This window comes from Mesoplodon densirostris, chromosome 1, assembly GCF_025265405.1.
Source record: "Mesoplodon densirostris isolate mMesDen1 chromosome 1, mMesDen1 primary haplotype, whole genome shotgun sequence".
Classification (NCBI taxonomy): Eukaryota; Metazoa; Chordata; class Mammalia; order Artiodactyla; family Ziphiidae; genus Mesoplodon; species Mesoplodon densirostris.
In genome coordinates, this window is record NC_082661.1 from 209,391,978 (window position 1) to 209,407,637 (window position 15,660).

Consider the following 15,660-nt stretch of genomic DNA (forward strand, 5'->3'; position numbering starts at 1 on the left):
TGACAGTAGAGCCATACTCTAGAATGCTCAGCTTCCAGTAACCAGAATAAGCTCGACCAATGTGCACTGATGTGAAAAATTTCCAAGATACATCTTAACCCCCTTGGTAGTATTCTTTTTTTTTTTGTAATTTAATTTATTTATTTTTGGCTGTGTTGGGTCTTCGTTTCTGTGCGTGGCTTTCTCTAGTTGCGGCGAGCCGGGGCCTCTCTTCATCACGGTGCGCGGGCCTCTCACTGTCGCGGCCTCTCTTGTTGTGGAACACAAGCTCCAGACGCGCAGGCTCAGTAGTTGTGGCCCACGGGCCTAGTTGCTCCACGGCATGTGGGATCTTCCCAGACCAGGGCTCGAACCCGTGTCCCCTGCATTGGCAGGCGGATTCTCAACCACTGCGCCACCAGGGAAGCCCCGGTAGTATTCTTCATATCTTAAAATGTGCATACCTATGACACATAAATTCCATGTCTAATTTTCTGTCCTACAAACCTACGAAAAGCTACAGACTTCTGATCAATATCCCCCAAACTATTGTCAATTGTAAGAAGTATGTCCAAAAGAAAAAAAAAGAATCAGAAATCTGTTCAAAACCAGCAGATTTTAAAGAACTTATTATCCCCTCACCCACCTCTGTTCTGCTATAGCAACACTGGAAGACTGCAACTAGGAAAGAGAGCAAGCCTAACTCCCACCTCAAATCTTGTCTCTCAACTACAAGGTATGATGAACTCATTTAAAAAATATATTTAAAGGAGACTGAACCCTTAGGTGAAAGACCCCAATAAGTTATTTCCCTAAAATAGACAGTAAATAAAGAATTTGGAATGCGTTGCAGTGGAAAGATGTGAAATCTCTTTCTTTGGGTCTTCTTAAAATTATCACATTCCCACATATGTCTGCAGTGTTTTAAATATTTTCCATTTATGTAGTAAACATTGAAAGACAGAAAGACAGAGGTTATTTCCAGCTAGGTGTTATCCTTTCCCCCCAATGGAACTATGCTTTCCTTTCTAGACACATGAGCTCTCCTTTTTCGAGTCTGAGATTGGAAGTTCTCATGGTTGAATTGTTAACACATTTATCTTTATTTGGGTTGAGTTTGATCCAGCTACTCTGAAGACTATGGTTTCTTCACTAAAAATTGCTTCCATTGTAGATTTATCACCTGGTTGGCAAACGCTGGATAACTTCAGGCACAAGAACATTACTCTGAACCTGGGTGTGGTCAGTGAGATAGAAACCAACATTATTTTTTCCTTCATGATATGAAATATACTCTAACTTTACTCCCAGGGTTTTGTCCAAAAAGCTCATAAAACATAAATTGACTCTGCCCTTCAGACTCCCATGTTCTCCTCCAGTCTACACAGCAAAGTCTAAGTTCAATTACACCAAGACTGATGCCAAATTTCAAAAAACGAGAGCACCCTCCATTTCTGCTAGTGCCAGGTGTGTTGTTCCAGGTGCACAGAAGTATCTTAAAAAGTCTTAGTAAATCTCATTCTACAATAAATAATTACTCAACAAGTTCTCTCTGGACCAGGGTATACTAAGCCAGTGTCTGCTTTCTATTGCAGGCGAAGAAGTTTGTGGTCTTTCATGGAGCTTCCATTTACCAACCTGGAAATGGCATTCATTTTATTGGCTTTTGTTATCTTTTCCCTCTTTACTCTGGCTTCCATCTACACTGACCCGGATGAGAGGAATGAAGGTAAACAGAGAGAGCTCTTCATAAGAGTCCCCGTTTCCTTTCCCCACCCAATCATCTTTCTTTGATTTGGTTTAGTTTCTATTCTGTATGTGAGAATGAGTTTGTTTTGGGGTGTGCTGTGTGTGTGTGTGTGTATGAGAGAAGGGAGACAGAGAGACAGAGAAAGAGAGTTTTATTGAATAGCCTGAAATATCTACTGTGGCATTTTACCATTATTTATTAAGAGAGGTTTGGAAATGGAAACGATTATTCACATGACTTTTAATCCCAGAATTTTGCAGGTCTTATGCCCTGAATTTTATATCTATATCTATATCTATATCTATATCTATATCTATATCTATATGTATATATATAATTTTTCTTTCACCATCCTCCCATCACTGCCCCTCATCCCTGTCCCCCATCAGAAACTTAAAATGTGCAAAAAGCACAATATCTTTCAAAGTCATTAAAGGTAATTTTCACAGGCTAAATGCAAGTTCACAAGAAACAAATTCCATTATCGTATACATATATGGTGTGTGGAGGTGTGCGCTTTTGTTCAACTATAAATAAGAAGGAAAAGAATTAAAGGTTTTTTCCTAATGAGCTCTTGTCAAAGCCCAAACTTTCAAAAAAAATGTAGAAGCGTTTAAAAAACTCAACACCACATGTTTGCTTATTGCCAGTCATAACAATTATTAGCAATAATATGTAATTTAAATGGCAGTTCTTGGTATTTCACTGTAGTTCAGGTCCTACCAAATTTCACACAAAATTAATGGTAACTGACCATTTTTGAAGGCAAAATTTATATATGTACATATATATATATATATATATATTTATATATATATATATATTTATATATATATATATGGCATATGGTAAGGAAATAATATATATTTGTAGAGAAAAGATAAAATCATAAAAAGAAAACTGTGCTTCCTAAAATTGTGATACCTCTCCATGAATTTTTGGCTGTGAAAGAAGTGCTCTCTGTAAAAGACAATAGTATTCTCTGTCTTATAAACATACTACACTTACAGAAGTAGAAAACAAGAAGCCACAGTAAACAGACATTTAATTTCTGCTGACATGAAGATTGGGAAGCGTAACTGGAGTCCGTAAAGTCTTTTCCATGCTCCATATTGTTTTAGTTTAAAATGGGTTTGGCTGAAAGAAAGAGTAAGAGCAAAATTGCAGTTACTTTAACTAGATGATAATGTCTTTCTCTCACACATAAAGGAAGCCTGGGGGTAGAAGTTCCCTCCTGACACGACTCCCTGGTATCCTGGACCCAGGCCACACTGTCTTGGTTCCCTCCCATCTCCTATGGCAGGTCCCATGTCCGGCACTGACCCAGCTGGCCCATCTTCCACTATCATCTATGCATGCCTGTCAGCAAGAAGAAGCAAGAGGGCACACCTCTGTCTTTTAAGAGCGCTCCCAGAACCTACACTCACCACTTCCCTTTGGCCAGAATTTAGTCCACGGACATCCCGAAAGGAAAGCTGGGAAATGTAATAGTTATTCTGGGAGGCGTGTGCGGAGCAAAAACTTTGGGTTTTGTTCCTAAAGGAAGAGGGGTACAACCAGCAGTGTCTGCCAGACCCGTAGACTCCTAACCATGCATTCACTACGGGGCTGGTAGTCATGAAATTGGGGAATATTTGAGCTAGAAGGAATGTTAAGAGAGCATCTGATTTACTGATGCTTAACCAGAACTGAATATCAGAAAGGCACCTCATACTTGGGGCCCATCACAAACCCAGCAAATACGCATTTCTGGGTGTCCCACCTGGCCACGTGTCTTTAAACAAGATCCCCTACCCTCCCCCCCCATTTTTCTAGCTTTCTTCTCTGGTTAAGAAGCATTGACCAACTATTCATGTTTCAGATGTGACAACAGAGACCCACAAATGTTTAGTGAGTTTCTCAGGTGCTCAGTTAATTAGCAGAAGAGCCAGAACTAGAGCACAGACTCCCCGTTGCAGGTTCCTGCCCCCTCTCTGCACTCCCATGACTCCTGAGTTATGATCCATGGACACAGAGAGCCAGAAGACTGGGCCAGTCATAGACATTGACCTTTCCTTTACACTTCTGTATTCCGTTTTTCATAAGTTCCTTTTTCTTCTGCTCTATTCCTCCTATATCTGAGGTCTACTTTCCAAGCTAAAGCAATTCCTCCATTTGAATACTGTTCACTAACAGAACTAGACCCAGCTGCCCAAGAATTCTCATCGAAGAACACCCTTGCTTCCCTTCGTGACCACCAGGTCGGTGCCAAGCACAATTTTGCATGAAAGTACAAAATGTATACACTTTCCTAAATGTGGTAAGACCCAGGAGTAAAACCCACCTTCATTAAAATTGCAGGGCTATTTTCATCTCCTTTCTGGCACAAGCAGAGAATTGCAGGAGCCACAAAAATAAACTTAAGAGAGGCAGATTTAATTTCACATGTGTATTTAAAATCTGATAGACTCAGCTATGGGCAATGGAGAATCTAAATCTGAATGGGACTCAGCTCCTATGTCAGGGAGCTGATTGTCTCATGGAGGATTCAGTTGTATAACCAGAGCCGACCCAGTGAATGGGCTACCAGAGTTTTCAACTAAGGAGGATGGGGTCAGAACGGAAGCTCTTCCTTGGGGGTATTGCGGTGGGCTTCACGGAAGAGGTGGCCACCCTGATGCAGGTGATATTGACAGAGTAGGGTGGGTGGGGTGCATTCTAACTAAGAATACAGCTTAAGGAAAATTACCTGACCGAAAAAAATGAAATGTATAAGAGGAAAAATCAGCTATGATTTGGAATGTACCTTATGTCCAACAAGGAATTGAACAGAACTGATCATTGGCCAGAATCTTCTCAAGTCCTTCAGAGGTCAGAAGACGAACAAAGCATTTTAACAGGGAGTCTCTTAAACTTAAGAGATGGGTGCCTCTGACCTCAGCCTCCCACGTGAGAGCAAAGGCTCTCAAGCTCTAACTTGCACATAAGTCACCTAGAGATTTTATGAAAAAGTAGACTACTGTTCAGTAGGTCTGGGTGGGACCTGAGATTCTGCATTTCTAAGAAGCTTCCAGGTGACGACCATGGTCTAGAAGACGAGCCCAGCCACAGATGTGACGCTTGCAGGCCCCAGGGGGCCAAGCTCATCTGTGTGCAGCAGGGGAGGCGGGAGCTTGGCTACGTGGCTGGGCGTCCACGTTCCGTCCCGTAAGCAAGGCCCTACAGGACACGGGGCAGACCCAGAGCTGGAGGGCAGGGCCTCAGCCTCCAGCACAGCGCAGTCTTGCCTCAGGTCCTAACGTGTCAGGAGTGGGTGGATTAAGGTTTAAGAAAATATTTTATATGTTTAGAAGAGTTGAGAGTCATTCTTATTTTTTTAGGGAAGAAATTGTATTTAATTAGATTAATTAATTCATCATTTTAAGTTGAAGTATAGTTGATTTACAATGTTGTGTTAGTTTTAGGTGTACAGCACAGTGATTCATATATATATATTCTTCTTCAGATTCTTTTCCATTATAGGTTATTACAAAATATTGAGTATAGTTCCCTGTGCTATAGAGTAGGTCCTTAGTGGTTATGAGAGTCACTCTTTAAACATCAGAATCTTGGAGTGTACAGTGAAGGGAGGCCGAGCGGCTCCGCGAGCTCCTCTCTCTCCACTTTCCCATAGAGAAGCCCTGACTGGCCGCTGAGGGCGAGCCACACACACGCCCTCGCGCACGGTGAACCCGCGCGGTCAGTATCATAGGACACAGGCTTTGCCGCAGTTCATCTTCCTCCCTGTGTACTTTCCGTTTGCCTTCCTGGAATTCTGCTGCATCACAGAAGCTGGAAGTTCCGATGTTCCATTGAACTCACGATGGAAAGTCTTGACTTGACCGGTCAGAGTAATGAAAGGCAGTCATAGAAATAAAGATTATTCCGCAGAAGGAGAAGGAGCTGGAAAACGACCAAAACGAAAGTGCCTTCAGTGGCATCCATTGCTAGCAAAGAAACTTCTTGACTTTTCAGAAGAGGAAGAAGAGGAAGACGAAGAGGAGGATATTGATAAGGTTCAACTTCTTGGGGCCGCTGGTCTAGAGCAAGATGGTGAAACTGAAGATGATGAATCACCAGAACAGCGAGCCCGGAGACCAATGAATGCATTTCTCTTATTTTGTAAACGTCATCGCTCTCTTGTACGTCAGGAACACAGGAACAGGCTTGATAACCGAGGTGCTACCAAGATACTAGCTGATTGGTGGGCTGTTCTCGATCCAAAGGAAAAGCAGAAATACACAGACATGGCCAAGGAGTATAAACATGCATTTATGAAAGCAAATCCTGGCTACAAATGGTGTGCTTCCACAAACAAGCCTGTGAAATCCCCAACATCCACTGTCAATCCACGGGAGAAACTATGGGCCTTCCCATCTGACTCTTCAAGAGCCTTGCCAAGCCCCAAGAAAACAAAGCCTGAAGAAATGCCTCAGCTTAACTTTGGGCTGGCTGATCCTACTCAAATGGGAGGCCTGAGCATGCTGCTTTTAGCTGGAGAACATGTTCTTGGTACACCAGAGATATCCTCTGGCACTTGCAGGCCTGATGTTTCAGAATCCTCTGAATTGCGTCAGGAGTCACCATTATTTCAGTTTGCCGAGATATCTTCAGGTACCTCCCACCCTGATGTTCCGTCAAAACAATGTCAAGCATCAGCCTTGTTTCAGTTTGCAGAGATTTGTTCGAAGACTTCACAGTTGGGCGGTGCTGAACCTGTAAAACGCTGTGGAGAGTCTGCACTCTTTCAACTGGCAGAGATGTGCCTGGCATCAGAGGGGGTGAAAATGGAAGAATCAAAGCTAATAAAAGCCAAAGAATCAGATGGCGGAAGAATTCAAGAACTGGAGAAGGGCAAGGAAGAAAGAGAAATGAAAATGGAGAAAATAGATGAAGCCAGGTTCCAGAAAGAAGCAGAATTTGAAAAATCAGCTAAGGAAAATGTAAGAGATTCTAAGGAATTAAGAAATTTTGAGGAGCTGCGAATGGATGATATAATGGGTATAAAAATGGAAGCTCCTAAAGCAATTAAAAAGGAAGAATTAGAGGAAGATCAAAAATGTAGTCACTTCCCTGATTTTTCTTACTCTGGCAGTAGCAAGATAATAATAAGCGATGTTCCCAGTAGGAAGGATCACATGTGCCATCCTCATGGCATTAGGATCATCGAGATTCCCACAGCGTTAAGCAAACCAGAAAAGCTAAAAAAGGAAAAGAAGAAAACCAAAATGGATCGACAGGGAAATGATAAATCCACACCCAAGAAGACTTGCAAAAAGAGGCAGTCCTCGGAATCTGATATCGAGAGTGTCATGTACACCATTGAAGCTGTTGCAAAGGGAGACTGGGGCATCGAGAAGCTTGGAGATTCCCCTCGCAAGCAGGTGCATACATCCTCGAGTGGCAAGGGAAGCATTTTGGATGCCAAGCCACCAAAGAAGAAAGTGAAATCAAGAGAGAAGAAAATGTCAAAGGAGAAATCCTCAGACACCACCCAAGAGTCAAGACCTCAAGATTTTATCAGTATTTCTGCCAGCAAGAACATTTCTGGTGAGGTCCCAGAGGGTATAAAAGCAGAACCGTTGACCCCTACGGAGGATGCATTACCACCCAGTCTATCGGGACAGGCCAAGCCTGAGGACAGTGAGTGTCACAGAAAAATAGAGACTTGTGGCTCCCGGAAATCTGAGAGGTCTTGCAAAGGTGCTCTTTATAAAACCCTGGTGTCTGAGGGTATGCTCACCTCTCTGCGAGCTAATGTTGGCAGAGGGAAACGAAGGTCAGGAAAAGGAAAGTCCTCTGATCATGAAGAGTGTTGGCATGAAGAAAGCTGGACATTTCACCAGAGTGGGACCAGTGGAAGCAAGAAGTTCAAGAAGACAAAGCCAAAGGAAGACTCTCTCCTTGGCTCAGCAAAGCTGGATGAAGAATTTGAAAAGAAATTCAACAGCCTCCCTCAGTATAGTCCTGTTACATTTGACCAGAAATGTGTACCTGTCCCAAGAAAAAAGAAGAAGACCGGACATATGTCCTCAGAACCGACCCAAACCAGCAAAGGTCCTTTCCAGTCTCAGAAAAAGAACTTATTCCACAAAATTGTCAGCAAATACAAGCACAAAAAGGAGAAGCCTAATGTTCCGGAAAAAGGAAGTGGGGATAAATGGTCAAACAAGCAACTCTTCTTGGCTGCCATTCACCCTACAGAAGCCATATTTTCAGAAGACAGAAACACCACAGAGCCTGCTTATAAGGTTACAAATGCCCCATCCATTCCCAACACTCCAGAGCCAACAAGGGCGCAAGAACCCATGGTGGGCAGTCAGAAGAGAAAAGCAAGGAAAACCAAGATCACACACCTTGTCAGGACAGCAGATGGCCGGGTATCACCAGCAGGAGGTACTTTGGATGACAAACCAAAGGAACACCTGCAGAGGAGTCTTGTTAAGGTGACCGAGACAGGCTGCAATGACGAATGCTCACACAACCGAGAGGCCACGGAGACGCGGAGCAGCACCCCGGAGATGCCCGCCGTGTCTGCGTTCTTCAGCCTCGCTGTGCCGGCCAAAGTGGCTGCCATGGAACATGCATAGAAGTCAGAGATCAACTCCGCTCCCCCATGATGGACAGCCAAAAGAAATGCCCCCGACTCCTGTACTTATTTCTTGCGCTGACCAGTGAAGCGCCCTTTAATTGTAAAACATTGTGCTTTACCTACTACCCTAGCCTTGTCTTTATTGAGAGATGCTAGTGAGTCCATGTGGTGGCAAATAGAGACAGCAAACAAGTGCTTGTTGCCCTACACGGCCCAGATTCACTTGAAGCAGAAGTTGGCACCCTGGGCCAGTTTGTTCTTTCAGAACCCAGAGTCTTTGAGGGTGATGTTGTCTGTCTGATAATGAGCAGAAATGGGATGATCCTAGAGCTTTGCTTTCTATGGAAGGCTTTTGATGGTAATAGGTGGTAACTTGGTAAAAGGCTGCCTTTACTGTAGCTCATCCAGCATCTCTTTTACCAACCAGAGAGTGTGAAACTAGTTTCACATATTACCTAGTTAGTCTTTCAAAACAAAAACAAAAAGCAAAAAAACAAAAACTGACACACTGCACTAGTTATTATTAGATATTCTTAGTCTTTTTTGTACATGGAGGTTTATGTTCTAAGATGGTTTATAGAATAGGTTATACCTACATTTATATTGTAGAATAATATTAAAAAGCCTCTTCCAGAGACTCCCAAACAGCACGGGCAGGCAGATGTACCGCTGTTAGCGGTGTATGCTCGGCCTTGTGGTCCATATATTCTGCACTTTTATATTGGCCACCAGAGTGGTAGTTTGCTGGCACAAAGAGAAAGAGAGAGAAGAAGAAAAATTACAGTTCTTACAAGCAGAATTTTTTTCTTAGCCTTGAGTGACCAAGAAGAATTTGCTTGGGTCCAATTGTGGCGAATATTTTCCCAGACAGGGGAAGAGTCCAGCAGATTACAGATTACTGATGTTTTCATGCCTTGAGGATTCTTTTATTTTTACACAAGGGTCTGAGTGACCAATGGATCGTTCATACAGACAAAAAAAGAAAAATAGTATTCAGAAGTGACTTTAGGATTACTTCACTATTCAGAACACATTGAAGACACACTCACTTTGTGTGATCTTTGAGCTACAGCCCTTTTACATCCATCCCAGACAGACTGGACGGGTAGCAATTGCTATGCACAGCCTAATTGGCACTGCAGGTTTTTAGAGCCATTTTGAGTTTTTGTGGTTATGGAGGTATTGATGAGGGAGGTGTGCCTGACCAGAGTGGGACTCGCAGTTATAGATCCACCTGCAAGTTTCCTGTTTCCTTTTCATGTTTTGTTGCTTTTGAACATAAAACCAACCATACATATGCCAGTGCAACTGGATTAACTGGCTTAGAACATTCAACATATTGACTCCATCACCTGACGTTCACAGTATCTGGTTTCTTAGCAACAGATGCAAAGTGATAAATGAAAATTAGTCGGCGGCTACAGATTTTACAGGGTATTTGTTCCATAGCACAAAGTATTTCCCCACTCTTGCATCACAGCACAAACTACCAACTTTTAAGTATTGGATTCCAGCAATAATTTTTACTGGTTTTCAAACTGGCGTAATTTTGATAGTGTTAGTTCAAGTTTGAAACTTTTGAATTAGATCTCTAAATGGTGACAGTTTACAAGGTTTTATCTAGCTATCTTATTTATACTTGACTGAATTGTAATGATGATTTTTTTTCTCATCGTAATTTGACCTAATAGCCATACCAAAAACTGACTCTATTAGTACTGACTAGGTTTAGCTTTTCACGGTTGTGGATGTTACTTCAGTTTCGGTGCTGGAAAATATGTACAACATACTAACAGAATTGAAAAAGAACAGAGAGATTTGGGCTTTTTTTTTTTTCAAAGCAGGTAAAGAGGGCATCAGGGCATTGGAACGGTGTCCTCAAAAATGCATATTCCTTGTGGGCATGGAGGAAGAAGGAATTAGTAAGCAAGGTTAATCAGAGGCAGAAGCTTAGCCCCATTCACACAGAAATAAATCAGGTGAGCAACCCCAGATTTTAGCATGATATTTTTACTACGATGCTGTTGTATTAATATTTTCTAAATTTCGAAACACAAAGTGAATGTTTGAAAATTGCTGGGTCCCAGTGTTGGTGGCTGTTGGAGTTTCTGGACCACTTGCTAGCAGTGATTTAAAAATTATAATTAGCTAAAATCCAAAAAAAAAAAAAATCAACAACAAAAGTTTTTTGGTGCAGAACATGCACCTTGACAATGGCACTAACTTGTTATTCTCTAGAACATGTTAGAATAGGTCTATTTTGGCCAGTGCCCTCTCCTCCAGTCCTCTGATTACATTTCACTAGAGTTCCTTAACAGAGTGCTGTATATTCATGGGACCTTTCTTAAAAAGAAGCAAAACAAAAGATGACTTTTTTCTATGTGATTAATATATCTTACTTGATCTGCTTTTCCTCAACCTCAGTGGCTTTTCCCTTAGGCAGGGGTCGGGGTGGACGGCAACCTCCTGGATACGACTGTTTTCAGATACTTTAGAAAAAAAAACCCCACCTTTTTGTAGACATGCTTAATTTTTAAGCGGTTAGGCACTGAGAGTAGCAGAAATCCTGCCAAGCTTTATAGTCTTTTAGACACTCACCTTGTCATTTCTCTGAGTAATGTCTTGATTTCAAAAATAGTGCTTTTCTCATGCCCTGAATCCACTGGAGAGGGGTGTTGGTATTTTCAGGTAACAACATTTGTGAGCACACATATTGCAGACCAACATGTAGTACCCTCCCCCATTTATCATTTTCATTTCACTTCTCTCATTCTTTTTTATTTTGGAAAATCATATTGCTATGGTGTGTACCTTAATCTGCCAGCAAACACCATCTACACTAACATTTGTCCCACAAGCATCCTCAAGAGAAAAAGTTGTTGCACCTTATATATATTTCAAGCAAACCAAAATATGATGCTCTTATGCCTTTGTTTTATTCTAAATTGTTGTATCATATCTTTCTGAAACCATTCTGAATCTAGTTGAAATTCTCAATATTTATGCTTTTACCTTAATTTCTAGATTCAAACCTGTATATAAATCTTTGGAACAAAATTGTCCTAGCCCTTCTCTGTGTTGCTGGAAGTGGATGATTTAGTCTCAGATGGAGACACAGTACTGTTCCAGTTTTCTTTAGCCTTTTATTTATTTAGTTATTCTGGGTATTTTCCTATGTAATTTTGAAGTGTGTAGAGTATACTATAGTTACTGAAGCTGCAGCTCCAAGAAGCTGAGTGAAAGAGAGAAAATACTGTAAGACGCCCTTCTTAAGTGTTTATTTGTTTGGATAACTGTAATGAGGCCAGGAAAAGGCAAAAGGTCCCACAGCCACTTTGAAGACACAGGTTCTTATCCCCAAACTAGGTTAGGTCCCAGATTTTAGATGAAAATGGTGAATTCTTTAAAGCCCTCTTTTTTAAAAGGATATATCATACCATTGTAATTCTGACAGTCTTTTCCCCCCCGAAAATATATTTATTTAATTCCGTCAGATGAGCTTTCTACCAGTGCCCCCTCAAAGCCATGCTCAACTCATTCCCACGTTATCACTGTTATTATAGTTCCTGCCATTCAAACTGCTGCAGAGAAAAAAAGGGATGGAACACTATGAACAAAAAGGAGCATCTGAACGGGTCTGGTTATTTAGAATCCAACTTGTGTAATCCCTGTCACTGTCTTATCAAGTCAGATGCTACTCTGCCTGAGTCATAGAAAATTTTGTTTGCACTCTGTAGTCCTTGGCTCATCCTCTGGAAATGTTTGCACCTATGTAAAATCTCAAGAAGATTATAAATCAGTACAGCACTAGGAGTAAGCTGAAAACTGAATGACTTGTTTTGTTTATACAGTTCCGGGGGAGGGATGGGGAATATCAAGTAGCTCTGTTCCAAGTTTGGCATTTGGCATTAATGTGAAGCAGTGGGACCATGCTGCCTGCTAAAGTACTGTATGAATCCTAAGTGTTCTGGAGACCAGCAGCTGGAGGCTGGAGGCTAGCATCCATACAGCAAAGGGGAAGCATCGCCGCTTCTTGGGGGAAAAGGAAGGAAGTCGTGCAAGGCCTGGAGTCATCATTTGTAAAGGGAAAGTCGGGGTGTACGTGATGCTGTGAGAAGGTTCACCTTTGATTGCACTGCTCCACAGAGCCCTCAGATAAGGCCAGTCCTAATGGGCTACCTCGGCTTTAACGGTTAATTTCAGTAAGTCCTGTTTCAAAGGTTTGTCTTTTTTTGCTTCTACCGTCAGGGCCACTGTTTTCCACTGCAATGCTTTGACTTCCCAAACCACCTTCTCCAGAGAGAACAATGTATTGCTGAAAATGGGCAGTAGAAGCAAATGCTCTTATTACATTTGACCTATAAAGTATTCAGAGTGACTGTTAGGTGGGAATTAAAATTTAGCTTTCCCCACATAGGATCTTGTTTTGCACCTTATAAAGAGTGTACTAATTGTTAATTAGGTGTTGCTTTTATTTAGACAAGCATTCCCAAAGAATTAGATTTGGATTTTGTGTTTCTTTGAGTTTGGGGATTTTTTATTTTACAGTTATCTTATTTAGATTGACTAACCTCATACTTACAATAAAAAAAGAAACAGTGGTTCAGTTCATCTTACCAGATATGTCTGGTGATGTATTCAGAGTCTGATGGACTGCTTTGCTTTTATATAGTTTGGAAGTGATAGTGAAGTTTATTATACCCCATATTAAATGACCTTGTCCTTTTCACTAGGGACATTATCTTACATTTTAGAAACAGAAGCAGCAAAACAGTGAACAACAAGACAAGTACATTTGATTCCCCTCATACACCTCCATCTGTTTGTGCTACGCTTTCCTTAAAAATATCAATATACATTTTCTTCACACGTACAAAAAGTTTCCTCTCCTGGACAAATTTTATTTGTGGTGGTATGATTTATACTAATAACGGAAAAGAGGTAACCTTGTACTTAGAAATTCGGTGGCCACTGTTTCCTTGTTGCATTCAGTGGTCAAAATTGAACCTGCCCTGAAGTTGATCTTTTTTTTTTTTTTTTTTTTTTTATTTATTTATTTTTAATTAGTTTCTGCTTAATACCAAAGTGAATCAGTCATACATATACATCTGTTCCCACATCCCTTCCCTCATGCATCTCCCTCCCTCCCACACTCCCCATCCCACCTCTCCAGGCGGTCACAAAGCACCGAGCTGATCTCCCTGTGCTCTGCGGCTGCTTCCCACTATCTATCTACCTTACGTTTGGTAGTGTATATATGTCCATGCCTCTCTTTCTCTCTGTCACAGCTTACCCTTCCCCCTCCCCATATCCTCAAGTCCATTCTCAAGTAGGTCTGTGTCTTTATGCCCGTTTTACCCCTAGGTTCTTCATGACATTTTTTTAAATTCCATATATATGTGTTAGCATACGGTATTTGTCTTTCTCTTTCTGACTTACTTCACTCTGTATGACAGACTCTAGGTCTATCCACCTCATTACAAATAGCTCAGTTTCGTTTCTTTTTATGGCTGAGTAATATTCCATTGTATATATGTGCCACATCTTCTTTATCCATTCATCGGATGATGGACACTTAGGTTGTTTCCAGCTCCAGGCTATTGTGAATAGAGCTGCAATGAACATTTTGGTACATGTCGCTTTTTGAATTATGGTTTTCTCAGGGTATATGCCTCGTAGTGGGATTTGCTGGGTCATATGGTAGTTCTATTTTTAGTTTTTTAAGGAACCTCCATACTGTTCTCCATAGTGGCTGTACCAATTCACATTCCCACCAGCAGTGCAAGAGTGTTCCCTTTCTCCACACCCTCTCCAGCATTTATTGTTTCTAGATTTCTTGATGATGGCCATTCTGACTGGTGTGAGATGATATCTCATTGTAGTTTTGATTTGCATTTCTCTAATGATTAATGATGTTGAGCATCCTTTCATGTGTTTGTTGGCAGTCTGTATATCTTCTTTGGAGAAATGTCTATTTCAGTCTTCTTCCCATTGTTGGATTGGGTTGTTTGTTTTTTTGCTATTGAGCTGCATGAGCTGCTTATAAATTTTGGAGATTAATCCTTTGTCAGTTGCTTCATTTGCAAATATTTTCTCCCATGCTGAGGGTTGTCTTTTGGTCTTGTTTATGGCTTCCTTTGCTGTGCAAAAGCTTTGAAGTTTCATGAGGTCCCATTTGTTTATCTTTGTTTTTATTTCCATTTCTCTAGGAGGTGGGTCCAAAAGGATCTTGCTGTGATTTATGTCATAGAGTGTTCTGCCTATGTTTTCCTCTAAGAGTTTGATAGTTTCTGGCCTTACATTGAGGTCTTTAATCCATTTTGACCTTATTTTTGTGTATGGTGTTAGGGAATGATCTAATCTCATACTTTTACATGTCCCTGTCCAGTTTTCCCAGCACCACTTATTGAAGAGGCTGTCCTTTCTCCACTGTACGTTCCTGCCTCCTTTATCAAAGATAAGTTGACCATATGTGCGTGGGTTGATCTCTGAGCTTTCTATCCTGTTCCATTGATCTATCTTTCTGTTTCTGTGCCAGTACCACACTGTCTTGATTACTGTAGCTTTGTAGTATAGTCTTAAGTCAGGGAGCCTGATTCCTCCAGCACCGTTTTTTGTTCTCAAGATTGCTTTGGCTATTCGGGGTCTTTTGTGTTTCCAAACAAATTTTGAAATTTTTTGTTCTAGTTCTGTGAAAAATGCCACTGGTAGTTTGATAGGGATTGCATTGAATCTGTAGATTGCTTTGGGTAGTAGAGTCATTTTCACAATATTGATTCTTCCAATCCAGAAGCATGGTATATCTCTCCATCTATTTGTATCATCTTTAATCTCTTTCATCATTGTCTTATAATTTTCTGCATACAGATCTTTTGTCTCCTTAGGTAGTTTTATTCCTAGATATTTTATTCTTTATGTTTCAATGGTAAATGGGAGTGTTTTCTTGATTTCATTTTCAGATGTTTCATCATTACGGTACAGGAATGCCAGAGATTTCTGTGCATTAATTTTGTATCCTGCTACTTTACCAAATTCATTGATTAGCTCTAGTAGTTTTCTGGTAGCATCTTTAGGATTCTCTATGTATAGTATCATGTCATCTGCAAACAGTGACAGCTTTACTTCTTCTTTTCCGATTTGGATTCCTTTTATTTCCTTTTCTTCTCTGATTGCTGTGGCTAAAACTTCTAAAACTAGGTTGAATAAGAGTGGTGAGAGTGGGCAACCTTGTCTTGTTCTTGATCTTAGTGGAAATGGTTTCAGTTTTCCACCATTGAGGACAATGTTCGCTGTGGGTTTGTCATATATGGCCTTGATTAGG

The 15,660-nt window shown here is 41.0% G+C and overlaps 1 protein-coding gene across 2 annotated transcripts; it reads left to right on the forward strand.

Annotated features, from left to right (window-relative positions):
- The first annotated feature begins 5,601 nt into the window (after positions 1-5,601).
- On the forward strand, positions 5,602-8,337 carry LOC132486659 (HMG box transcription factor BBX-like). Of its 2 annotated transcripts, XM_060094184.1 has the most exons (2): positions 5,602-7,804; positions 7,895-8,337. In XM_060094184.1, exons 1-2 carry the CDS (start codon positions 5,602-5,604, stop codon positions 8,335-8,337), a joined length of 2,646 nt encoding a protein of 881 aa, XP_059950167.1. The 2 variants fall into 2 exon arrangements, with proteins under 2 accessions (XP_059950167.1, XP_059950162.1); XM_060094179.1 differs by having other exon boundaries at positions 5,602-8,337.
- The last annotated feature ends 7,323 nt before the right edge of the window (positions 8,338-15,660 follow it).

Coding starts and splice junctions, on each gene's coding strand:
- LOC132486659 (XM_060094179.1), top strand. CDS start 5,602: ATGAAAGGCAGTCATAGAAATAAAGATTATTCCGCAGAAGGAGAAGGA.